This window comes from Melozone crissalis, unplaced genomic scaffold (genome assembly GCF_028551555.1).
Source record: "Melozone crissalis strain CALT ecotype California unplaced genomic scaffold, PUWL_Pcris_2 ptg000006l_1, whole genome shotgun sequence".
NCBI classification, from domain to species: domain Eukaryota; kingdom Metazoa; phylum Chordata; class Aves; order Passeriformes; family Passerellidae; genus Melozone; species Melozone crissalis.
The window spans coordinates 56,960,443-56,986,809 of record NW_026535784.1 but is presented as its reverse complement, the minus strand read 5'-3'; the positions used below and the strand labels follow the sequence as shown (position 1 = coordinate 56,986,809).

The following is a 26,367-nucleotide window of genomic DNA, read 5'->3' as shown; positions in this document are numbered from 1 at the left end:
GACGATTGTGCCGCTCACAGTGCTCTGCGGAGTGCGGCTTCTGCCGAATGACGCCCGGGAACGGCGCTTAGCTCCGAGGTGGTCCGTACCTTCCTATTCAATTTTTAGGCTCGACAAACCAAATGGTATATTTGGAGCAGTTGGTCGGGATATTGAACTCGACTTTCTCCTTTTAGAGAGAAGCTAATGAAATAGTTTCACCGCAATCAGAGGAGGCTGTAAAGAATGTGTCATGAATATAAGCCAGCCTTATCCTCTTAGTCTTGCTTGTTGTGACTGTCCAAGAACAAAATGTGTCAACTCGGTGTTCCTGGATATCACATCAGTAACAGGTACTTCAGCTGCTGCACTTCTCTCCTAAAGTTAGGAACAGAATCCAAGGAGTTGTGATTCCATTGTCTCAATTCACCCTTTGGTGCCGAAAATTGCCGAAAAAGGAGTGGTAGGTGCACGGGTCAATTAACTTGAATGGCCTATGTAAATCAGCGGCCACTGATCTCCTGAAGGATTCGACAGGTCAGTTGCCTATGTTTTTCTTGGAATTGTTTTAACCTTTGGTCATGTTTTCCTTGGGATTCTTTTACCCTTTCCCCATTAGTTCAGCCTTTGCTCTCAAGCCTTTGCTGACATTTCGAATATCTCGGTAGCCTGGAAAAGTGTTGTCTTTATTTATCATATCATTCTTCCCTTCCAAGGGTTGTTTGCCTCAAGTCTCAGTTTTGCTGGTTTTCTGCTAGTTGATTGTCCGAGGGCAGCAGGTGTTTTGTAAGAGCAAGTACACAATGCCATAGCTTGCTTTTCTTTTGATTTGGCCTGTCTAGAAAATGGAATGAGTGAACATCTCTGAGAGGCTTTTCTCTCCCCATTAGGTTTCACTGGAAAGGCAGATGGAAATGGTCTACCTAAAGTCTTGGCCCAGAAGAAAGTAGTGCTTTGCTGCTGCATCTAGCTAGAAGCTTACAAAAGGAAGGCCTTGGGCTGAGGCCCATTTCTTTGGCTAAGTAGAAAAGGACGGTGGGAAGGTGAGGCAGCTGAATTAGAGGTAGATCAACAAGTTCTAGAACCTTCGTGTGTTCACAGCGTGGTGCATGGTGGTTGGTTGAATTGTGTTTGGTATGGCTTAAAGCTATGGAACTGATAAAGGCCTGAGTGTTTTAAAAGCCTGGTTTTTGCAAGAAAGCAGCTCTCCTTTGCATCTGCCTGGGGACTCTGCATCACCACGGACCCTCACTCTCAGTTTGCCAAGGAGATGATCAGTAGGAATGGTGCAGAGCTGCTGTGTGCATCTGAATGGAATGGCAGAGAGTGAAGCGCTGGACATTTCTGGCTTTAGTACAATGCTAGTGCTGCATTGGTGCCAGTTTAGTTGGTTTTCCATCAGTGGCCTTTCTGTCTAGAAGTACACTGCCCAGAGTCTTTCTAGCATTTGATGCCATTTCCTTCCTGTTGTTTTCATACCTTCCTTCAGTTGAAAGGATGATACAACCTTTACATTTTGAAGATCCCTGTTTGGAAACACTATGCCAGAGGAGTCATCACTCCCTTTTCTTCTGCCTCCTTTGTCATTTTCAGAGACTCATTTCAAATTTCTGCTAATGTCAAGAAGAATACTGAGACTACTTAGCAGGGTTGACGCTCTCAGCTGCTTTCCTTTCATACTGCTTCATCCTGGATGTGACTTCAAGGCCTCGTTTTGTCATCTGCATTTTGCCGTGATCCAAAGCCAAATATTCCAGGCCTGTGAACACAAAAAGAACTCTCAGTCTTTTGCAAGAACTACCCCTAGGAGGATTTGTGGTCACTTTGATCTCTACAGTGTTTCAGAAAAAAGGAGATTGTACTCTCTTCTTGTGTACTCTCTTCTTGTGCTCTCATTTCCCTCTCTCTGCCTTGCATGCCCTAGTTCATCTACCAGCGTGACTCATTTGGCATCATCTCATGGTGCAAATTCTGCATAGTTTCATGTCCTTACAAATGCCAGTTGCCAAGGAGCCTATCTAACCATTCAAGGGGCAAAGAATTGTAGGGCTGGCAAGTTCAGGTGCTGAAACTGTAAGTCATGCCATATCAAAGTGACAGAGCAAATCAATTGATCTAGAACTTTCAGCTGGACACCTGTGAGAATAGCAGCTTGTCAGCGATGACACAGCCATCTTCCTAGCTGTATTCCAGAAAGAGGAAAGGGACACCTTCAATGATTAATATGCTTGGCAGGAGAAAACAGCAAGAAATGTACTGCAAAATACTTGAGTCAGATCAAGTGCATTTCTCTAGTGAGAATTTTGCACTTGTTCTTTCTTGTCTGTGCCTTTACTTTTCACAGGAGACAGGGGAGCATTTCATTATTATTGTTCTTTTGTTTTCTTTTGTTGGCCTCCCTCTTTCCACCTGCAATTAACAAATTTGCCTTTCTTTACTGGCTTCTCTTTCTTTACTTGTAGAAGTTTACATCGGGTCATCCAACCTTATCATCAATGTTCTCAGACAGTGGAGAGAAGTAGAAGGTACAGCTAAATGGATAAAAGAAACCCACAAAAATAGACAGGTTTTTACAGTCTTCTGTGAGAACATTAGGACACAAGATGTCTTTGAACTGAGTAATGCTCTATTGATTGAACTTTTAGTCCACTCGTTACTATTATTACACCTGTTTGGCCTTTAGTACAGAGCCTTGGAACTAATCCAGGCCAATACTTTGGCTAATTTTGTTTTCTTTCTAGTGAGGACTTTGTTTCTTAAGGAATAGTCCAGAGAAAGAGCCTCCACGGTACAGTTACGGGTCATAAATTCTGGTACAGTTTGTGCTGGTAATACGTCTAGGAAAGAAAGATTTGACATCTTTTTTGACTTTCAAATGGAACCATTCTTTGAAAAACCTACGAGTTGCGGTTCCCCCCCCAAATCCCAAGTACTTCTTTTTGCAATATTACTCAGGGATTACACATAAAAGCCCACCCTGTAAAATACGTTGCAGATACTTTGCAATAAGTGCAGCTTAGCAGCTAGAGATGATAACATGGGTTAAATAACATTCCTTCTGCAGTGATGGAAACTCTGTCTACGCAGACATACTCAACAAAGGTTACGATGGCTTAGCTCCCGTGCTCAAGTTAACATGCATTTTAGAACTTCCCGAGAAGGTGAATTCAACCTCCTTCATTGCTCTCTGCTGGAGTCCCAAGAGAATTTCAGTCTGCTTTTTGTCATTTACAGCTGTCACTGCTTAGCTCTTGAACATGAGACTCCCTCATGACTGATGAAAGTTGTCTACTTAAGAGTGGGTCAAAGACATGGTCTTGCTCTAGAAGGAGATGGGAAGGTTTCTGCAGTCTTTGTCATCTCTACTGCTTGTGATTTCTATACAAAACCAGTGGGAAGTTTTCTGAAGGCAGTCCAGAAGCTGGCAATATGGACAGCTTACAGCCGAACACTTGCTGCAGTGCAACCATGGTGACACCAGAAAGGACTTCAAAAATTTAAAAGGGCAAACAAAGCAGTTGGAAGGAAAAGAACATGAACCATTATTCCATTTTTCTAATCTATCTTTCTTTAAATCATCATTTTCGTGCAGTTTTGCGGCTTGCGTTGGTATCCCTCCAAAGGAATCTGAGACAGAGTAAGCTTTTTAATGGAGTAGAAGTGAGAAACGCAGGCCAAGTTGCCTTTTTTGCCATCAAATACCAGTTATGCTTGAACTACCCTTTGCTTAAGGTGCTTAGCTTACACCAAGAATTGCTTAGCACATTTTGATGTGAGCAAATTTTACTGTCACGATGGAGTAAATTTTGATGTCACTCAGAATTTTACTGTCGTCCGAATAGCAATGCTTGTGTCAAAATAGTATTTTGTCTCCTGTATCTGAAGCAGGTAAGCCTTTTGCTGTCAGCAGTGTTGCTTAATCTTTCATGTCATATCCCTCTTCATATCCATCTTCTGCTTAAGGCTTATTAATCTACTTTAGAATTGGCACGTGGAATAAGACTACTTTTCCTTTTTGAAAGCTAATGTCATTTGACCTACTTACAGCAAATAATTCATTAATTGCAAGTCCCCAGCTAGCATCTTTTCGGCATATTCTAACCTTCTAAAGAAGTAACAAAAGCACTCTCCAATACTTGACTTTCTTAAGCACACAAAATGCTTCCCTCCTTTGCAGTTGGCATCTCTAAAATTAACCACATGTCTGCAGTATTTTAACATGCGCCATATTTAGCCAAGTCATTCATAAAACAAAAAGCAGTCCCTTCAATTCAGAAATAGTTTTCAGTTGTTCTTGAATATACAAAACATACCTTTACCGTACACATTGCATGCAGATTTAATGGTCATGAAAGCAAACCCCATGTTTCTCTTGTGATAGAAGGGTTTTCCACAGTTTTCCACAATTATTCCTGGCACAGTTTTCTACTGATGTGACTGTTAGGAAACTTGAAGGTACTTCTAAGGTACTGTAGTAAGCAGAAAAGGAGGAGAGGTTGTGCCTTATTTCTGGTTTTCTTTTTGGATTTCTTCCTCTTGCTCTTTTTCATGTCACCTTTCTAGATATTGTGATTTAGATTGGTAGTTTACTAAGCTGTGTTTTCTGTCGGGAATTCTTGTAAATTCCGCAAGGAACCCAACTGGTGAATAGGCATCTTGTTGTGATTTGCTAGCTCCATAGAAAATCTTCCTGCTGCTCTCAAATGCTTTGATATGATACGCATTTTTATCACCATTCAAATGAAAAGAGAACGGTTCCTCTAGCCTCTGCTTTTGTATTGGATTCAGTTCAGTGTTCGCTAAGGGTGCAAAAAAGTCCTGCTGGAAGAAAGGATCTGCATAGAAATTGACCAAGACACGTGCTACATGGGTCTTGGAAATGTCTGAAGTTTCTCTACCTTTCTGGCAGTCTGTCTTCACAGCAAGACTTGAGGAGGGCTTTTGCTAGCATTTCTTTGACAGAAAGCAAGAACAAAGCAAGCAAAATGGAGCAGCAAAAGAAGATAGCAGCAAAAGGCACATTATCCCCTCTGTTATTCATGCATCGATGGAGTATACCATCTATGCATACTAATAAATGGGGACTCCAGACAAAAGAGCAAATGCAGATGAATTTCAGGGAAGGAAATTAGTGGAGAGCTAACTGCAGTCCCTCGACTTCACAAGAAATGGTGTCCCGTAATCCCAACCAGAAAGAAATAGAACTCCATTTTCAAATGGGTTGCCATCTATGGTCCTCTGTTCTTCCTAGATGAAGGAACTGTGTTTTGAATCAATCTTCAAGATGGGATAGCTAAAGACCTTAGATGCCTCCATTTTTTTTTTTTCCCGAAGCAACTGTCTCAAAACCTCTTTAAAGCTGACTTTTTCCCTTAAGATGCCATCATTTAAAAGAGCACCTTTTCATTTAACAGGGTATTTCAAACATCATTTACGAATTTAGACTAAAAGTAACACTTTTCCTAGTAGTCTTTCATGTTTTGCAGCTCAGTGCTAACATAGGCAGCAAAGAAGAGAACAGACCACAGCTCTTTCTGGAGCATCTTGAACAAATGCCCTTGCTTATGTTCTAATCATTCACTTCACCAAAATACCTAATGATGAAGAAAAGGTTGTTGACATGGCAATGAATGGGTGTGATTTCTCAAGTAGAATTGGTATCACATAGATGATACTTGGCAAACAGCAAATGAAGGGGTTTTCTTCAGCTCTCAGACTGATGTTACGTGTGGGTAATTGAAAGAAAAGATAACAAGAAGGATATTTTTAACATGTGAATTTAATTACACCCCTACCATGGGCATCTGAATCTTATGAATAGACTGTGTCTGATATAGAAAAAAATGAAGAATTATCACAGTTGAAAGAAAGATAGGATCATAAACCCTTTGCTGATGGAATACAGCCTATTCATTGGTTGAAATGAAGCAGGTAGACAGGACATATGAAATCTTTCTTTTGTGGATCAAACATTTATTTTCTAAAGTGATGCTGACAGATGGTGAACTCACCAACTTAGATATTGCCAGTAGACAAGGTTGCATCACTTGCTCCATCAAGTTATGCCTTGGAATCATCATCCAAGGGGATTTTCCCTGCATCTGTGAAAATGTGCCTACCTTTTTCACAATATTTTTGCAGCAGCATTGGTAGGCCTGATCAGCTGGTATGGAGGGTGAATTAGCAGCAGCAGCAAGGTGACTGGCCAGGAGAATTTGCTTCAATGGATTTTGATCTCCTGGATATTTTGAAGATCTGCTTCAGCCCTGTTTGTCAAACACCACCATTAAAGGGTGCTAAAAAATTGTTCAGGCTGGCTCCTGAAATTCTTTGATATGCAGGATGGTTCCCAGACCCAAGGTGGCACCCGTGCCAAGTAGGGCTGGTTTGATAGTACCAAGTTGCTCCTGCAATCTGCCATGCAGAAGTGGGACAGGTGAGTTTTGTTTGCCAGGGAAAAGGGCCGTGGTTTGTGTCTGGGGGCCTGTGGCCGGGTGTGGCCGGCTGGCTCCTGAAAATCCACGATACGCAAGATGGTTCCCAGACCCAAGGTGGCACCAGTGCCAAGTCGGGCTGATTTGATAGTACCAAGTGGCTCCTGCAATCTGCCATGATCACATGAAGAAATACTTTCTGGTGTCCGTACTGGGCCATATGCTCTTTATTCTCTCCCTCAACTTCTCCATCACCTCTCATTTCTTTCACATGAGCCATGTTCAAGGTCCACAGGCTACTTTTCACAGAATCTTCAGGCCTGATGCAGTAAGAATGATGAATAGAACAGAGCTGGGATCAATTTTCCACTTTGGATAAAATGCATTCTGCACACACATCCAAGGAGAAGGTGTTGCCCCGATGCCCAGAAAAACTTCCACTACTACTAGTGCTCTACGTCAACCGCAACTAAGTCTGAAAGAAAAGCTTTTTCTCTGAGAGCATCTGAGAGGTTTGCATGAAGCACTGATATCTGACATATGCAATTTTGAATAGGAGAGGGAAAAGAAAATGGCAAGGAGTTTTTCATGTTACTGGTTTCAATTTTAAATTCCGTGCACTTTTTCAAAACTTGTCAGCTCAAATGCCCATCAACATCTTTTAGTCATCTGTAAGTCAGTATTCATCTAAAATGTGCTTCAAATCAAAAGAATTTCAAATTTGCACTCCAAGTTTCTATGCCTAGATTGATGATTTCCTACACATATTAGATGAAAGGAAGGCCTTTTTTACTGTGGGAGTGCTGGAACACTGGAACAGGTTGCCCAGAGAAGTTGTGGCTGTCCCATCCCTGAAAGTACTCAAGGTCAGCTTGGACGGGGCTTGGAGCAGCAACAAAGGAGAATCTTGATGGTAGAGAAACAAAGTTGGACTATAGAAGAAACTGGGCTTGAAGGATAGGAGCAAGTTTTCTCTCAGCTTTTGGGGTCAATTCAAAGTTGTACAAAATGACATTTATCTGTGATTTTCACTACTGTAACAGAAAGCTTCATGAAAACTGTACAGAAGACAGCAAATTTTAAAAGAGATAACAATTACAGCATAAAATCCATGGGATGGGTTACAACGTGAGATACTCTCCAAGAGAAAATCTCTGTGTTTCAGCACTTCATCATGGTAAGATTTCATGAAGTGCCAAAGAAGGCGGCAAAATATCATTCGGGACATTATCTACTGGAGTTCAGCCTGGCCATCAGTAGGAATTGGGTTTGAACATCATGTAGATATACCACACACACTTTCCCTTCACTGAAAAATTACTGTTTACAACGCATAAGCAATTGAGGATCAAAATGGATTGAAAGCATCTTAAACATGTCAAGTATTTCATTGTAGATGATCTGTGATCCAAATACTTCTTCCACCTTAGAGAGGGACAGAACAATTCTTCCATATCACGATGGTTTAAAATTCTATCAAGCAATGTTTTCTGCTGAAAAGGTATCATCTATTTTTTTCTTTTTTTCGAAGAAAATATTCCTTGACGTACAACACGTGAGAACTAAGTAATTTTAAAGAAACAAATGAAATGAAAATATTCTGTAAATAGAATTAAATGAAAAGCTGTGCTTTAAATAGGAGCCAAATGTTAAACAGAATTTTTGTACCAGGCATTTGAATTATTGCACCAGCTCCTTTGCCCATAAAGAGAGGCATTTAGCATTTCAGTCTTTTCCAAGGTGTTCATGATCTGCTATGCTGATCTCTGTGTGTGCCTAGGTGTGTGTGGAAGGGGGGGCATGTGAAGGGGAGTGTGTAGGTTTGCTTAACCCTTGTTGTGGCAGATTTATGCCTCAGCTCCACATTTTGTTTTAGAAAGGTCACACAGAGTGGACATGAAGTTTAATATCAACAAGAGATCAATTCCCAAATCATCCATTTGATTCTACCTTATAATCATGTGCTTTGTTGCATATTTTATCAAATATACTTTCAAGCCAGATGATGGAAGGAGAATATGGGAATCCCTCCACTGTCTTGCGACTTTTATGCAAGTAGATTTTCAAGAAAATCATCCTTTCTCTTTTAAATATGTCTGGAACAGGCATGATGGTGGTGTCAACCTGTTGGAGTTTTTGTTGCTGGGAGAAGTTGTACAAAAGGATTGGTTTTTACATTGACCAGTTACTGAATCAAGCGCAGGAATACATTGGAAATTCAACTGAGGGTTCCTTTTTCCAGCAGACTACTCCTAGAACGAGCTTGTCCACTGAAGCTGACTCTTTTGCTCTCTTTTTGTTTCTTTCCTATTTTCTTGGCTTCTTTGCCACTATCTAGACAAATTTGGAACTTTTTTCCCAACTCAAATGGTTTCAACAGTCTGATAGTGATAATACATTTTTACAAGGAATTTTTAAAATCTTTCCTCGAGTTAATAAAGTCAAGGACTTAGGTCTTTTTCTTCCCTTATCAATATTGCAATGAAATTGAAAAATAAAGACCAACTCTGTATTTTTGTTTTTAACCCAAGTAGATAATTCCCATCCATTCATCCATTTTGTGGACCAATATTTGCCATTCTGATGTCAGTTGTCACTTCTTAACAATAGACATTCTGTGACTGTGTTGACAACACTTTGGGTGAAGATCCCAACTGGTCTTAGATACACATAGGGAGAAATTTGCTCAGCCAGTGTCAGTCTAAAGCACGCGTATCAGAAGATCTTTCTATAGCTGGGAATTTTCCCATGAAAGGGATTCAGTTAGGGAAGAGCCACTTGTCCCAGAGTTTTACATTCTTCCTGAACACTGCTTAAGGAACTTAGATCCCATGTCCATGAGGTCATATTTTAGTTTTCTAGAGGCTGTGATAGTCATATTAATATATTATGAAGGCATTGTAGTAAGAGATTTTAAGATAAAACCTTCAGGGTCAGCAGCAAATACATATCATCACCTCCAAATTCATTTTAGATATTATAAAATAGCATAGCATAGGAGATCTGTCACATCTTAAATAGGATAAATGTTATTTATTCTTTACACAGGTTCTGACAGCCCAGGCAATGCTGGGAATCCAAACTCCAGCACCAGCAGGATGTTGGGCACATGGCAATGGTGGGAATCCAAACTCCAGCACCAGCAGGATGTTGGGCACATGGCAATGGTGGGAATCCAAACTCCAGCACCAGCAGGATGCTGGGCACATGGGAATCCAAACTCCAGCACCAGCAGGATGCTGGGCACATGGCAATGGTGGGAATCCAAACTCCAGCACCAGCAGGATGTTGGGCACATCGCAATGGTGGGAATCCAAACTCCAGCACCAGCAGGATGCTGGGCACATGGGAATCCATACTCCAGCACCAGCAGGATATTGGGCACATGGCAATGGTGGGAATTCAAACTCCAGCACCAGCAGGATGCTGGGCACATGGGAATCCAAACTCCAGCACCAGCAGGATGTTGGGCACAGGTCTGCCCTTGGTTGACCAAAACCTGCTGACTTAAAGCAAGGTCAGAAATGGTGCTTACAGGAAAGGCTTGTTAAGCTGTTGATTTGCTGGTGACTTTGTGAAGTGTTGAACAGAAGAGCAGTATTTTTCTGAAGGTGCATCTATGCTTAGATGGAATATGCTACGTTTTATGTTGGCCCCGTCTGCTCAGAAATGCTTTTGACAGTAGATCACAGCAGTGTGCTTGTGCAGTACTAGCAGGTAAATGTTAAGAGGGAATCTTTGAAATGCATGCAACATCAAGAAAGCATGGAGAATGTGGAAGGAATGCAATTTATTGTCTAACTTCCGAATTATTTTAATGTTCCAAATCTGGCAGCACTGGTTGTATGTGCGAAATGCCTGGTAAGGAATTGCACAGTGCTCCACAGGAACTGTGAGTGCTTTGGCAAAAAAAAGCCCATCCTTGCCTCTGCCATCAAAACAAGGGGCTGAGTTTAAATCAGACAGGAGGCAGGCCAAGGGTTTGTGACCCTGACTAGCAGGGATTTGCTTTCAAAATAATCAACCTCTTACTCTATGCCAAAAATAAAACAGTAGGAACAGCAACAGGCAATTATAGCAGTAAAATACTTGTATTATCAGTTAAGGAACTTGTGGGGGGATTGGCATTTTTACACTCTAATAATTCTTTTTTTTTTAATTAGTGTTTTTGTAATGTGAAAATCTACAATAGATGTGATGTAACATCAAGATGAAGTTAAAACATTACTTGGGCCCTGAGGCACTCAGTATTTCTCATTTCAGAAGGAAACCAAAGTGAATTTCAAATTCCATTTAAGCTGGGAAACACTTTGGGAGAATCACAGGCTGTAGAAGTAAGGTTTAAAATAATGCAACAAACACTTTAGCATACTTTAGTGTGAGAAAACAGTAGGAGCTACAATTGGGATAGCTACAATAGGTTTTCTCATGCTGAGCAGTTGTTTCTCAGCAAACGTGCTTATCTGTAGTAGCTTAATTTGGTGAGACACAGAAATGCAATTTATTTTCTCCCAGTTCCATATTGAAGTACAGGCTTGTGAACCTGCTGTTTGTTTAGCAAAGGGAAACTAGTGGCTTTTCTATGGATTATTCCTCACATCTCTGACATTGTCTTGCTGATCTTTGTGTAAACTGCTTATGGAAGCTAAAAACTAGGTTTTGCTTCAAATTTCCCATGTGTAGTAGCCAATTACAGCACACATAATCTTAATAAAGGAGTGTCATAAAATATGCTTAGTCTGGAGCTTCATGGGTAGGAATGAAGAGTCCAAGTTGCAGAGGGCTGCTGCCAACTGGACAGGCTGTGATTTTGTCAACTACTGTGTTTTCTATTTATGTACCTAAAAACGAGATGATAACATTTGTCTATGTCCTAAGTGCTTTGAGCTTTTAGAAAATATTTATTAATTGCATGAAGACTTTTGGGAGATGACTAATTACATTTCTGCATATTGTAGAATTGGATCTCTTCCTGCTTTAAGCAGCTTCATCTTTCAGTCTTGAGAGCACTTTCCAGTGCAACTGTTGAAACTTAGAACTAATATTTTCATGCTAATGGTTAACATATTAACCTCATGTTAAAAGCTTTGCTTCATCTTCCCCACTTCTGCTTAGGCTCATGTTGTGTTCCATAACACCTCCTGACATTAAAGATGAACTGTAGATACTGAAGATTATTGAATTGTTTCCACTTGGATAAATAGGAACTTTGCCATTGGCTCCTCTGGAAATAGAATCAGGACCTGGACAGATGCATGTAATGTCTTGCAAAACACACTAACACTTTTCTGCCTAAACAAAGAGGACTCTGAGCACCTCTAAGTTTGGCCTGTAACTCTCTGTGACATGCCTGTTACTACTTTTTCAGCTGCTCAGTACATTTTAATGATCTTCCCATTCACTTTCTGGAAAGAGAATGAGCAATACTGGATTGATCAAAAGACTCCCAGTCACAGGTGCTAAATTACACCTGAGTTTAAAGGAAAATGCATTAAATCTACAGAAGCACCCAATGAATTCATAATGAGCTGGTGCTGTCACCATAATAAAGAAATGCAAAAGCTTACAGAGGTGACCACAGCTTTTTTTGTTTTTCAGGTTCTATAGGCACAATAAATGCTGCTGTGATTTTAATTTAAGTCCTACTTAAGCTTTGTTAAAATGATCATCACAGAGGTTAAAAAACCTCAAGTGTAAGATTTTATCAAGGTCTTAGCTTCCTGGAGAACAACACATAACTCATGGGTATCAGTGGTTACATGTTAGAACTGTCCCACTCTCAAATCAAAATGTCCTTCAACCAGGGACAGTATTTCTAAAGGAAATGTAAGCAATGAAGAAAAATTGAGCCAATATGGTTTTGTACCTGACCTGCTTTTCAATGAAGTCAGAATACATGTTCATGTTTGACGAAGTGAAGGGAGACGATCATCCGATTGATGAGCATCGAACTCCGATTTATTGATCCAACATGCACATTTTATAACCGTGTTAATTAAGTTCATACATATTGCAAAACCCGAGCTCATCATTGGCTACAGATTACACACCAACCCCTCCTTTTGTTTTCAATATCTGTGGTTTGTTATTGAGACCAAGACTTGTTTTTCTCATCCTGTTATGAACGGTTCTCAAGGCCTCCATGTTTGTCACTTTGCTTTCCCATACTATCTAAGGACAAGATATTTACTTGCTATTAAAAAACAGCCTGAGAACTCTGCTGTTTACAGAAACGTGCCTGAGAATTTTGTTGTTTACAGGAACAGGCTTGAGAATTTGCTGCTTACAGCTGCCTTTTACTTTTCCATCAGCTGTATATTTTCATGGCCTCTTTCTATGAGCCATGTTTGAACAAAGCTCTCCACACATGTTCTGTTCCATCCTTTTCCTTCCATTTACCTTAAGATAACCAAAGTTATGCACTTTCTCTGAAAGCAAGCCTATCCCAAACAGAGCAGCTGCTTTTAGCTGTACTGGATAAGCAGAGAAAACCCAACACATCCCATCCTATGTGGCCTGTGTTGCCACAGATTGACATGTTTGTCTGCTCCAGCCTGAATCCACCAGATTACTTTTAAGCAGCTTAAACCTGCCTGTTCTGAGCCCTGGAAGGCCAGGCACCGCAGGGCTAATTCCTGATCCCAATTTCCAGAGAGGCTGACAGCACAGGCGTTTGCAATGGTCAGAACAGCAGCACAAATAAATGTCCACTGAGACGTGACCTTGCTAAATTACAGCAGGTACCTTGAGCATCTGCTGCAGGCCCTGCTGTGACTCTCACTGCCAGTGTGCCACAGGAGCTCACATGAGCTCCGGAGTATTGATCTAGCAAGGATCCGTGCAAGGGCACTTCAATGAGAAAATGAATAATTCATTATCCTGATTATGGTGATTAATTCTGTTATGTCAGCAGCCTTTGGCACAGCCAGTGACAGCAGTAGATTTCAGAGGGGAAAAATCTAATTCAAGAGCCAAGAACCTTAAAGAGGGGTTTTGTGTGGCTAATATTAATAAATGATATACAAGCAGCCATAATTTTACATATATGGATAACCACATGTATTTTCCTCAGTTCTGTATAGTACTTGCTACTGATGTAAAGGTGTTTTGTATTTGAAACATCAGCCAAGATTTAAAATCTGGCATTGTTGCTGGAATTGACCAGTCACAGATGAACTCAATGTGGAAGTTTTTGGACCACATGAAGCTGAGCAGAAATTCTCTCTCACATGCCAATTTCACAAATAAATAATCAGTGTTGAACTGGCAGGTGTCCCACTCCATTACTTCAAGTTTGGTTATGACAAAGACTAATGAAGACATCTCCCAGGTACATCATTTAAGATAGGCCTTTGCACACAATGTTGGATGTTTCAATGTTTGAAGGGGATTTGGCTTTCAGAAGTGCACTGACTTGTTTCCTCTGCAGTTCTCAAGGCATGCACTCACCAGATGTGCCCCTCTTTCCTGCGGAGTCTCTCCCTCAGCTGCCATAACCAATTGTACTCTCTGGCAGTTTGCCTTTGTCCTAGATGGGCCCCAGCTCTTGGTAGGAGATGTATTTAGGAAGAAAGTATCAAGACCAGGTTTTCCAATCCTGTTTTGCTACAAAATGTTTATCTGGCAATCTTAACATCATTAAAAATGAGTCTCAACGGGGTATGCTCTGCTAAAACATGACCTTTAGCTGTTCAGAAAGGGTAGAGAAACACCACAAAAGGAGGTAATGGTATCATCAGTTCAGGTATTTGACAGATAACAAAAAGGGCTCTCTTGCATTAAGGCATGGCATTTACAAAGCTGAAGCAATCATGATCTGATCTGTATCATATCATATCATGATCTGTCTGCTGTAAAACATTCCCCTACAGAGGGAAAATAAATGCCATCACTTAGATCTGTAGATGGGCAATCAACATGTTCACTTTCCAATCAGAACACTGCAAACACTTCTGCAGGTGTCACCATCTCAGCTCAGAGTGCCTTGTACTGGCAGCCTTGCACAGAACAGGATTTGCATCCAGCATTTTGAACCCCCCATGGTTTCTCACCTTCTCAATTCACATACAGCATTGTTTCCTATCTGTTTTTTTATCATACGCAAGGAAAAGAGTTGAAAGCTAGATACAGAAGAAACCAGTCTTCTTTTCATCTAATGGCAAACTGCCTTATAGATTTTTGTGGCAGAGAGGATACCAACATTTTACTTCCATAAAAGTTTTCATTATCTGGGGTGCTCTTATAGTGACTACATAGAGCCCCACCAATTAATATCTAATAATAAAAATACTGAAAATGTGATGTGCAAATACACAAAGAACTACCTTGATCTGCCATACTGACATAAACAAGGAAGTAATTTCAGTGTCAATTTACACTTTGTACACAACCTGCTTTCCAGCTATTCAAGGGAGATCAATAATTATGACAGTTCATTAGGTAATGCAGTTGACTTTTATTGTGCAGACCAAAAAAAAATGCAGTCACCAACCCACCACTGCATAATGTATGAAATCAGTTAACAAAATTATTGTAAAAAATAACTTAGTTTCTGATGGGCAAATGGAAGCAACAGCTACAGCTTTCCCACACTCCTGTGTTGATAGGAGGAAATGGTATTGAACCATTATACTCAGTAACTCAAGGACAAAACCATTCTGTTGTTTCAGGGGAAAAAAAAATCTTGATTTTCTCCCCCAGTCCCCAACCTAACATCAGTTCATCTACAGGAAAAATGTCCTTTGGAGTTACTGCAGAAGTCCCACATTCTTTGCTCTCTAACTCTGATACCTAAGTACCTGATAGAGCTATCCTACTAGCATGTACACAACTCAGTGAAGCATTGCTTGGCTCCGCCAAAGCCAGCACACTAAGCTTAATCTTCTGATTCCTCATAATGTGCATAGCCACTAGCATAGGTCCTTCCTAAATTCAAATTGCTGAATACATCCGTGGTCTCAGAATCTGAATCCTTCCCTCGCTCATCATTGTCATCTTCATCATCATCCTCTGCTTCATACTCATCATATTCATCCTCACGGTCACCTGCCTCCCCAGCCTTGCTGGAGGAAAGGTTTTTCCAGTAGGCATCATAACCAGAAGCTCCATCTGCATCTTCTCCTCCAGTCTGTCGGCCAAATTTCAATGGACGTGCTGCAGGCAAAGAAAAATCATCATGCTCCCACTAATCCAACATTTCATTTCTTTCTTTCACTACCTGAAGAGTAGTTTAAATGACAATTATTTTTCATTTATCCACAACTAAAATCTCAAACCAGACAAAAGCTTTCATTTTCTTGGAATGAATTAATTGTTGAGAATGAGACTGCTCAATTCCAGAACTCAGAAACACAAAGTTTTGCTCAAAACAAATGCAGCAAAACTGTGCAAAACAATTGAACATAGCCAGACATTACTCAGTGCTCCTAGGTAGAAAATAATCACTGATGGCACTTGTATGGCTTGTTAGCTAGAGAAACTGGCTTACTTGACATGCTCAGATCCTTTGTCTGATGAGTTTCATGGCCACACTTAGGGCAAGGAGGCTTTTTCCCCTTTTCCTGCTTGAAAACCTTACTTCGCACGTGATCGTCACAAAAACAAGCCTGTGTAGTGAAGGGAGAGTACAAAGGCCAAATGTTTTATTCACAGAAGCCCATTCTTCAACAACAAGCAAGCCAAAATGTGTCCAACAGCAGCAGGGTTTTCTGGCTGGCATTACAATTTAATGAGGTCTCTCTGCAGTGGACATGGGGTCTGTGCACAGAGGAAGCACTCTGTGTTCTGTGTGGTTCAAGGGTTTCTGGGGAAGAGGCTGAACACAAGTGCCAATAACCATGCAGAGATAGTAACATAATCCAGGGCTGGATTGCAGGGCTGCCCACAAGGAGCCTGGCAAGCTTGGGTTTGTGCTGACAAGCTTAAATAAACACAATGAGATGGATGCCAGAACAAAACTATGCAGGAGCCTGGAGGAAAGAATTAGAGATGGGAAGTTCACAGGCTGAGCACCAGGGTGCAGTGAAAATACCTGGAAAAAGGAACTGTTTGGAACAGGCCACCAATGCCATGGGAGAGTGCAGAGAAAACATATGAAAGGTAAGAAGAGCAAGAGCAGGCAATGAACAAGCACCTGGAGAAATCTGGACAATGCTGATGGTGCAGAAGGTGGAACTTTTTATACAAAATTACTTCTGAGTGTGTAGAAATGTAAGCCCAATGCCAACAAATCAGCCTGTTCATATGGATAATTGGATCAGCTGTGGGGATTACTCCTTTGGATGCAGCGGTTTCTACTCAGATAATCACCTGACTGTTTAAAAGAACAACTTTCCTAATGGTTGCAGTTCCACACTGGATCAAAGCATTTTCCAAAGCCTTGGATTCTGTTCACCACCAAGGCTTTATTTTGTTTTCTTGGTTGTTTTTTAAAGCCCCAACACGTTGCAGGCCTAACTGAAAGAGAGCTGGGCGAACAACACCTCACTCTGCCTTGTGGCTAACAGGCAAGCACAGATATAAGACCTTCTGTCCCCCACAGGTTTGACCCCAGGCTACAGGAACTAATACAAAAGTATGAGTTTCCTTTTAATCATGGAGAGGAAGATGTGGGAAGGCCTGACACCAGCCTTGGAGGCCAAGGAGAATAAGCCTAAAATCAGCTCCTCACAAGTGTCTTTACCTTGCAACGCAGGCAGGAATGCTGCCCCAGCCTGTTACAGGAGACACCTGTTGGAGAAAAGCAGAATGACAAATTCAGTGCTAGGAAACTGCAGACCTGTCATGTCTTTAAAACCCTGTAAAAGTATGCAGTACCATAATTGAGGCATTTATTTTTAATTCCCTGACACAACTCTACTCTGGCAATGTGAATCAGTCATTTTACCCCACAGCACCATTTTAGTAGATTTTCTTAACTCTTAACCTCATTTTGACGCAAAAAGTGAAATTTCAAGAAGGGAGAAGCATTTAACTATTTCTTGAGGTTCTAAACTTTTAAAACCTGAGGTTCCAGAACCAATTTAGTTAGAGGTCTCATCTTGCTTTTCCTTTTCTCACAGCATTCATATGAAGGAGTGCAAGAGATATAAGAACACTTTAAGCTTGCCAACTTCCAAACCTAGAAAAGTTGTTACATTCTGTATTTTCTGTCATATCCTCTGGAAATGTACTTGACTGCACAAACTTCATAAGAGAATCTACCTGTGTTAAAGAACTGGAGCTGGCACACAAGCTGTAAGGAGCAGAATCAGTGGCCAAAATTTAACTTGTCTTGAGCTCCAAATTGTTTTTATTATTCCACTAGAGGGAGTTCAGTAAAGGCAAACACTCAGGAATCGGCAGGAACACAAAGCCTGGTGAATAGTTACTCCTCAAGAAACAGTAACACATACATTCCAGTTTCTGTGCAAGTACTCATTCCTTTCCTCCTTGTTTAACCCCTACAACAGCAGTTTTTCAATCTGAAGTAATAAATGAGTTCTCCACATGAGCAGGACAGACATGGGATTTAGAGCTATGACATGTTTAAAGATGGAACTGGAAATGCTGATGCTGAATATATATGTATTGTTTTTTGAGTACCTGAACTTCAAAAACCTCTCTCAGATAGTGATGGAAATCCATTTCCACAGCTCAAATGGATTTACACTACAATTGCACGACCACATTTGAAGTTCATGTCTTCTGTAAAAATACAATTTTTATTTAATTTTTAATACAAGTTATAATCTTGTTACCTCACTGACAAAAATCTTGTCTCTATGAAGTCTGCTCTGTGCCACAAAACACAGTGAAAACCCTCAAAAAAATTCTCCCTCTATTTAGGGTGTGATACCACATGCGGGAATTGAGAGCTTCCAACAATCACTGAAGAAACATTCTTATGGAACAGCTGTTGCTGCCTCAATATTGCTGTGCAGGAAGAAAATGTATTCTGGCAGATTACATCTAGGGAATTCTGGCAGAATACATCAAGAGAAGCTAAGCAAGGCTTAAAAAACAGCTGGCTAGGAACAGAAGTATGGAAGATGAAAAGAAGATAAGAGATGTCTAAAGACACTGATTAAAATACTGAAATCACAAATATTCTGGACCAGGAGAAATCAATTAGGACAAGAGATTAGTCAGTTCAAAGGAAAACAGCATTATGATAAAGATACCTGCAATTTCTACACTAAGAATTGAAAATGTTGCAACAGTCAAGATACATGCATGCAAGTTTTGGGAAGGCAAACAAATGCTTGTATTGCAATAAATCCAATCCTATTTAATGGTGGGTAGGCAAGAAATTCTGCTAGAAATATTTACTTATTTCAAATATGCAAAGTCTTGTCTTGTTTTGTTTTATTGTTGTTCTTTTTTTTAACTTCCCTCGAAGACACCTTGTTTCAGCCAGAGATGAGTAATGGGTGAGCAGTGTCAGGCATGGCCATCATGTCCTCTTACAAACAGCAGTTCTTTCCTGTAAGAGGCTGGCAGGAAAACAACTGCCAGGTATGCTCTGGCATGGAGGAAGGGCCATGAAAGAGAAACAAGTTCCAGTCTGGATAACTGGATACCAAAAGCCAGTACATAGAAAACAGGCCCTTCCCTCCAGGGGTGGCAAAATCTACTTGGGAAAGGTGATGGAGAGTATTCTGGAGCACAGAGGAAACAAAGAGTATTCTGAAGCACAGAGGAAACATAATCCCTTTGCTGTGGTGAAAGGGATTATGAATAACTAACTTACATTTAAATGTCTCTGCTTCCAGAACTTGGCAGCTGGCTTGATGTTCAAACTGATCATCTTCACAGAGGAAATCATGGCAAAAAGAGCAGGTGAATATTCTGCCTCCTGAAAGATTTATCAAGGCAAAATAATCAACAATGGACAGAGGCATCAAGTCCTCCTCTGCAAACAATTTAGGAGGTAGTTTTGACTGAAGACCAGTTCTCCCTTCTGTGACAAATGCTTCAAGGTCTTAATTAGACACTGCTATCCATTTTTACAATGAAAAATACCTCCTATCCTACAATATAAGACAGTATAACTATAAAGCAAGCATTACTTGTAGTACTTTTCTTTATTTTAATTTGACTGTAGCATAAACGATTTTTTTAAAATCAGATCACACTCTCATCCAGTCTTCTCTGCTCAGCTCTGATACACACTTGAAATAAACACTTTAAAAGATTCAGAAAAGGAGATCAGTATGGTTTCCTAAGCAACTGGAAATCCAAATACCCGTGCTAGTGCAGAAGACTGGAGTAAGAATGGCAGAAACCTGTGTTGGCAATTTGATGCAGTGCTTAATTATGTGAATAATTAAGCTGATAAAACCATCATAATTTAGATTACGTAACCATCCCTGAATTGAGCACTGTGTGTTCTTGAGCAGGTAATTTACTTTCCCCACTGTAACATGACTATTTTTAAAACGGGGAGAATCCTTGCTTTGAACAAACATACTGCAAGGACTAATTTAATGAAGACTAAAAAGGCTATATAAAGAATATAGGTGCACTCACTTAAGCAATGCAAGGAAAGCAGTGTAATGTATATGTTCTTATTTTTAAATGTGAGCAACCTACCATGGTCCCAGACACTTCTTTCACACTCAACGCATTCTGCATCTGCCAGAGGGCACATGCACGCGTGGGTGCTGAGACACTTCCTCCCGTGACACACCCAGGCTTCACAGAAATCACAGATTGCACCCTGCAATCACAGCGAGATCCCATCTCAGCACTTCTGCAACACCAACAGAGACTTATCCCATAATCCTCAATGTATCCTGGTATCCCTTCTCTCCATGGGTTCACTTTGGCTGAGTGAGATATTGAACCAAACCTGTTTTCCGAGTGCTCCGACCAAGTTGCTCCACAGTTCATGTTTGTTTGTTATTCATTTCTGCAGGATTACACATGATGCAAAATAATTTGGTTCCCTATCTCAGTCCTGGTTTTTACACTTCTTATCACACACTGGGCACATGGAAAATTGTGTCCTCCAGTTGAAACCTGGGATCCATAAACGATAATAATCTTCTGGCAAAAATGAAATTTCAAAGACCTGAAAAATGCCTTTAGACTCTTAAAGCTGAAATCACTCACTTGGATTTTAAACTGTACTATATTAGAGCTCTGCAGAGAGCAAAGAAGTAAGTTAGAAGTAAGTTAGACTATTTAACTTTTATTTTGATTAAATTGTAAGATCTCTGCTTCAGCTATCCTTAACTGTAGCATTTAAGAAGCCTCTCAGCCTATAGGTAACTAATTACTATGTGCATTACATGCACACAAAGCTAAGAAAACAATGGTGAATCCAAATTTAAGTGTTGATGTGTTCACTCCTGCATCAGTGAGTGCATGGGATAACACCAGCATGTAAAGGCTGGCTGTGTTACTGAGAACAGCTGATGGCCAGCTGCAGGCAGCAACAGGACAGAGGGTTAGATCACTAATCCAGAGGCTGCGACACTCACACCTTGCTTTCCAGAAACTAACTTGTCCTTCTAAGAACAAACCTTCAAAGGCCTGAAGCTATGATTATTCTCTGATTAAGAGCCCAAAAGAGGGGGTTTGTTCATTAAAATTGCCCTCTAGCGGAACAGATTCCTCTCTGTGTTACTGACAATCTCTGCAGTACTAAGACAACAGCAACAAAAGTCTGCAGGTTTCTGCAGAAAAATCCTACATTTTAATGAAGGCTGGGAATTGTCTGTGGTGCATGTAAGGGTCCAGTGCTCCTCGTGCATGTGTGTAGGGCCTGCCACCAACACAGATCCATTAGCATCCAGGACATGTGCTGGAGTCTGCAGGAGCTGAATCTAAAACTTCAAAATTTGGGGGTTTCAGTATAAGGGAAAAATCAGTTTGTTACAGAAAAGCAAGGAAAAAACCAAATTTGCCATGGTACGTGCTATCATCCCACAAATCTGTTTTATCATTTTTCCAGAAGATTTGCACAGAATATTCTCATAGTGCAAAGAGGGCTGTAATTTTGTATACATACCACCATAGCTAGTCCAGTACTGTACACACCAGCATGTTTTATAACACAGTCAGAAGACTTCATCATGCATTTGGTTTTTCCTGTTTAAAATAAAAAGGCAAGCAACCATAAGAAAACTATGTAAAAATAAAATAATAATATATTGATGCTTTAATTGATATTGATCAGAAATTATATAATCCCTAAAAAAAGCAGTATTTATTGGTGCCTTGCTAGCAGTCAGAGCTTTTGTAGTTTTGCTGCTGTTATGAAACAATGCTCCACATGACCAATCTATGGAAACAGTCAGATTTCTCAAACCTAAAAGAAAGTGAGACAATTGTTTCCAAAGAAGACAAGCCATGATCCAGGCTTGCAAACCTTTGGGGGTTAGAGGCACATATACTGATCAAAGAAGATCAATTCCCAAGGTGGATATTCACAGCAGATTCACAAGAACCTGCTCCACATCACAGAGGTACTTTAAGATAAAGCTACTGTAACATAGATACTGAGAGTTTAACATCACAAACAGGACTGAGGACAGCTTGTTTTCATTCATCACTTCTACTCACCACATTGTGCACAAATGGGCAATTTCTGAACAGAATTACAGAAGTAACAAAAAGCTCTATTCTTCTGTCGTCTAGGCACATGGAGGTGAAAAAACAAAAATAAAGTATTACGCTTTAAAAGAAAGCATTAAAAATAACTGTAAAATGTCTGAAACAAATACTCAACTATTGGTTTTAGAAGGGTAAAAATTCTTACCTTTGGCACTTATCACATTCCTAAAAAGAAAAAATAAAACACTGGTTAATTATTTTCATACTAGGAAAAATATATAAAACTTACAGACCTCCACAGGGAGTTACAATTAGGATCCAAACCTTTTAATCAATATTCTGTTTGGTGCAAAGGTAACCTTAAATAGGAAGGATAGCAGGAAGAATGACATTCTAGTGGCATTAAATGCATTCAAGGTGTTATCACTGGGTTTACACAATCAAAAATTAGGTACTTTAATAAAGAATACTTGAGGTCACTTTACCATTGAAGCATTGCAAGGGTGTTTGGCTAGGTCTATGTTGGCTCGTGAAGCCCTGATCTGCTTCTCACGCTCCCGACGGTTCTCGGCTTTCTTACGAGCACCCGTCTTCTTTTTAGGCATGTTTACTCTGTGGGGGGAAAACCACATTTTCTGTACTTACATAAAACATGTAAGTACATACATGGACACACATGACACATCCAGCACTAAACCTGGATTAGACAGTTCCTGCATTAACTGTGCTTCATCTCCATTCACCTCCTTGCCTGAAAGTTTCTTCTGAAATGCAGAATAAGGGGACAATCCACAAGGAAGAGCCATGTGATGAACCACAAAGAATCATGTGATCTAGAAAACTTTGCTAGCCTGAACTTCGTGTTTAACTCTCTTTGAAGGGTTTTGCCTTAAAAAAATGAAACCATTACTATCTGCAGGTTTATTGGTTTGCCTTGCCTGTTTAATAAGCAACTATAAGGACAGCTGCAGCATCAACAGACAGTCAATTCTAGCAGCTTCAATTGGAAAAAAAATTAGTATCTTCATTCAAAAGGTCTTATAAACCAAAGAATCCTAACTTTCCTGAACACAGAAAAATATTGTCCTGACCAGATACTAAAATTTGCTTTTCATAGCACACATAAATCAGTTTTCCTGCGCTGTTGCATTTTGCACTATGTTTAAATTGTATTAGTGTCATATTTTGTAGTCAAAATTATATTGCTGTGCTGCCTGCTGGCAACTGTCATTTTTCTAGAGTGTGACATTTCTGACACTGGGAGTCCAATATCAGGCTCCACACTAATTTCCAAACCACTCAAATGCTGATTTAACGACAGAATCTAATGGTTAGTATTTATACCTTGACTTCTTCACATTCTATCATAATGGAAAGCACCAAAATGAGAAACTGTTTTCATGAAAAGCACTGCCCTAGCGCCTCCTGAGGACACGGGCTATGGGAAATTTCAGATGGCAGTTTTCAGAAAGCTGCACTGAACTAAGTGACAGCAGAACTGCAATGTCAGGTCCCTTTAGCAAAGCTGTTGAGTGAATCAATGCTTTCAAACACCATGCAATAATAACAACAACATCCTGTAGGTCAATATTCTTATCACTCTTTCCCTCTGAGCTTTCATTTAGGTCATTTGTTGTCTTTGTCCTGGGATCAAATTTTGAAAGAAATTTACCGTATTTGTAATTTTTGGACAAGAGCTTAACAATGCTATGATTCCAAAAATTATTACAGCATAAACCCTGTCTGCCTTCAATTCCTTTCAAAGCAGAGTATCACCTTTTGAAATCACTAATTAGTATTCCAATGCCTCTGCAGAGTGTTCTACCTTCACTTTTGGCACACTGTTACCAAATGCTCAGGCAGGAAAGACCCAGCAGATTCTGTCTGCAGCCCACACCCCTGAGGGAGAGAAAAGTGCATCTGAAGGACCTAAAATAAGAGGTTGTAGGTCCATGCCTGGTTCCCCCCTCAGCCCCAGAGGGTACAACTGTGCTGCCCTACAGAGCACTGGAGCTCCTGCATGGGAAGCATTCTACACAAAGGCTGTTTCACCATTTGAAGCTTCCTCCTCAGAGTGAAATGCTGTGCCTGGGTCACAGCAGCAGCCGTGGGAGTAAGCATGGCTCTCCTGCTCAATGGCTGATGCTGTGGCACAAGTAGCAGAGCTCAGATATCGGGAGGCTATGCAGGAATGGGGTGAATAGTTCAAAGGGTAAAATGCGGTATGTGAGAGTTGGGTTGCCAGCACTGCCTTCCCCTCTGTAAATTTTCACCTCCTGTTACTCTCCTGCTGCATTATTTGCTAAGGCAACCAGGGGCAAAGACTATGGATTTCCCACCACACCTCCAAAGAATGGTGGTTGTGCTGTGAGGTGCATTAACAATGTCCAGCATCCAAGTTCTGCGGAAGTCACGGGTTCTTGTCCTTAGTGAGGTTGCAAAGACACACCCTGACTGCACCTGAACTGCAGGTTCCTGGATCGTCTGTGCCTTGCCTCATTGTCTGGTGGAACAGTGCCCACCCTGCTGTCACAGACACGGGGAACAGCTGGGATGGGCTGCTCACTGAGGGAAACTGTATTAACAGCAGTTCATACTTAAAAGGATCATGAACTGAACGTCCTAATAACGCAAAAATTATTTTCCAGGTACCAAGACTTCCTCCACCTTTTAAAAGCAAGGTGGCTAAAAGCTGTGGGCCCGCAGGCCCGGTGGCTGCTGTGCTGTCCGTGCCCAGGTGTGCGGGGCTTTCCTCAGGTGCCCCCTGCCCGGCTGCCTCCTCAGGACCGGCCCAGACCCGCTCCGAGGCTGTGGGTGAAGCTGTGGGGGCTGCCCTTGCCGTGGGCACTGCCGGTGCTCAACTTTAGCGCTTTCCTTCATCCTCGGTGCTCGGCTGCCCCGACCCTTCCACATCAGCCCTTAGCGCTTTCTCTCATCCTCGGTGCTCGGGCGCCCGACCCTGCCGCATCCCGCTGCCGACCCGGACCGCCGCGCTCCGCGCTCCCCGGCACTGGATTATGGGGGAGCCGGACACCGCTTCGCTTGCTCGGGCACGGAAGCCCTAAGGGCCCGGAACCGAGACCCTCAGCGCCTCTAGCCCGGCCCCTCTGAGGCACCATCGCCCTTCAGCGCCCCGGGCCCGGGCCTGCCCCCTCCATTCCCATTCCCATTCCCATTCCCGTTCCCATTCCCACTGCCGTTCCCATTCCCACTGCCGTTCCCATTCCCGCCCCCGCCCCGCTCCAACCTGGCTCGGCGGCCGCGCGGAAGCCGGAAGCGGCGGTGCGCCGCGGTGCGCTGCCCGCCCGGCCCGCGCCGCCCGGCGGGAACGTTCTGAGCACCGGCCTGCCCCTCTCCCCTTTCTAACACAACACATATAACGTTCATTTTAATATTTGCGAAAAGCCAGTCATATAATACATGCATTTTTCACAGTTTGTATTTGTGATTGTGATATGTGTGGAGACCAACAATGGGACAGTTGCCAATTCTAATAATAACTGAGGAAAGTAAAGCATGGAAGAAGGCCTTTGAACCTATCTTTTATTTGCAATTAACCCTGGTTGATTTAGGAGCTTTGCTTGTAGTTAATCCTTAAAGAGTTCTGCAATAATAACCTTTCGAAGTATAATTTTAGAATATTACTTGTATCCTTGAAACTATAGCTTTGGAATATATATAAAGGAAATATGCTTATCTCACTCCTTATTGAAGCAGAGAAAAACAGCTTGAGAAAGGAAGATGAACATCACCTCAAGAATTTATAGTTTCGACCAAGGGAAGCTGGACATCACTGTTATGAGATTTACAGTCTCTGCAATTAAAAGGTGAACACACATGTGGGGAGCTAGACCCCACTAGATGGGATTCGTCTTTCTTCTTTCGAAAACTGGACCGTCACCATCTGGGGATACTCCTTTGAGATACATCCTGAGAAAAACTAAATCAAAATAGTGTATAGAATTGTGACGTAAAAATTTGGAATAGAAATTCTGAGAAAGCTGATGAGTACCCCTATAAATACCTGCAACCCTCAACCATCGGTGTGCAGTGGGAAGGAAAACTTCCCCCATTGTACCCAGCGCTGTATTGCTCATACTTTACCATATTAATTAATAAATTGATTGCTGCTTGAATATTGGCCTAGCCAAGCTTCTTCTTCATAACAGTTGTAAGGGGCATCTGAAAAGTTATCTCTGAAATCTTCCGTCTGTGGCTTGAGCTGTTTTTAAAATGAAGTATTGATTAATCTGAAAGGCACAACTTTGCCAGGCATAGTCCTGGTGAAGGCTGTGAGAAGTTCAGAGAAAAGAATGATAAACAATTCCCATCTTCACTTGCTGCCGTGTTGTTGTGAACATGTGGAATGTGTTATGGAGATTTCTCTTGTGTGATTGGGCATTTTTACACAAAC

The 26,367-nt window shown here is 41.2% G+C and overlaps 1 protein-coding gene across 4 annotated transcripts; it reads right to left on the bottom strand.

Annotated features, from left to right (window-relative positions):
* Positions 1–14,857: 14,857 nt before the first annotated feature.
* ZNF330 (zinc finger protein 330) lies at positions 14,858–25,251 on the bottom strand. 4 transcript variants are annotated; one of them, XM_054295926.1, is made up of 10 exons: positions 25,201–25,251; positions 22,439–22,565; positions 22,159–22,178; positions 21,963–22,033; positions 21,409–21,488; positions 19,986–20,112; positions 19,144–19,248; positions 17,095–17,141; positions 15,901–16,018; positions 14,858–15,566 (listed from the first exon to the last, which is right to left on the bottom strand). In XM_054295926.1, the coding sequence occupies exons 2-10, from the start codon at positions 22,556–22,558 to the stop codon at positions 15,289–15,291; spliced, it is 966 nt and encodes a 321-aa protein (XP_054151901.1). In that variant the 5' UTR covers positions 22,559–22,565; positions 25,201–25,251; the 3' UTR covers positions 14,858–15,288. The 4 variants fall into 4 exon arrangements, with proteins under 4 accessions (XP_054151901.1, XP_054151902.1, XP_054151903.1 ...); XM_054295927.1 differs by lacking the exon at positions 25,201–25,251 and adding an exon at positions 24,621–24,642; XM_054295928.1 differs by lacking the exon at positions 25,201–25,251 and adding an exon at positions 23,779–23,800.
* Positions 25,252–26,367: the final 1,116 nt, after the last annotated feature.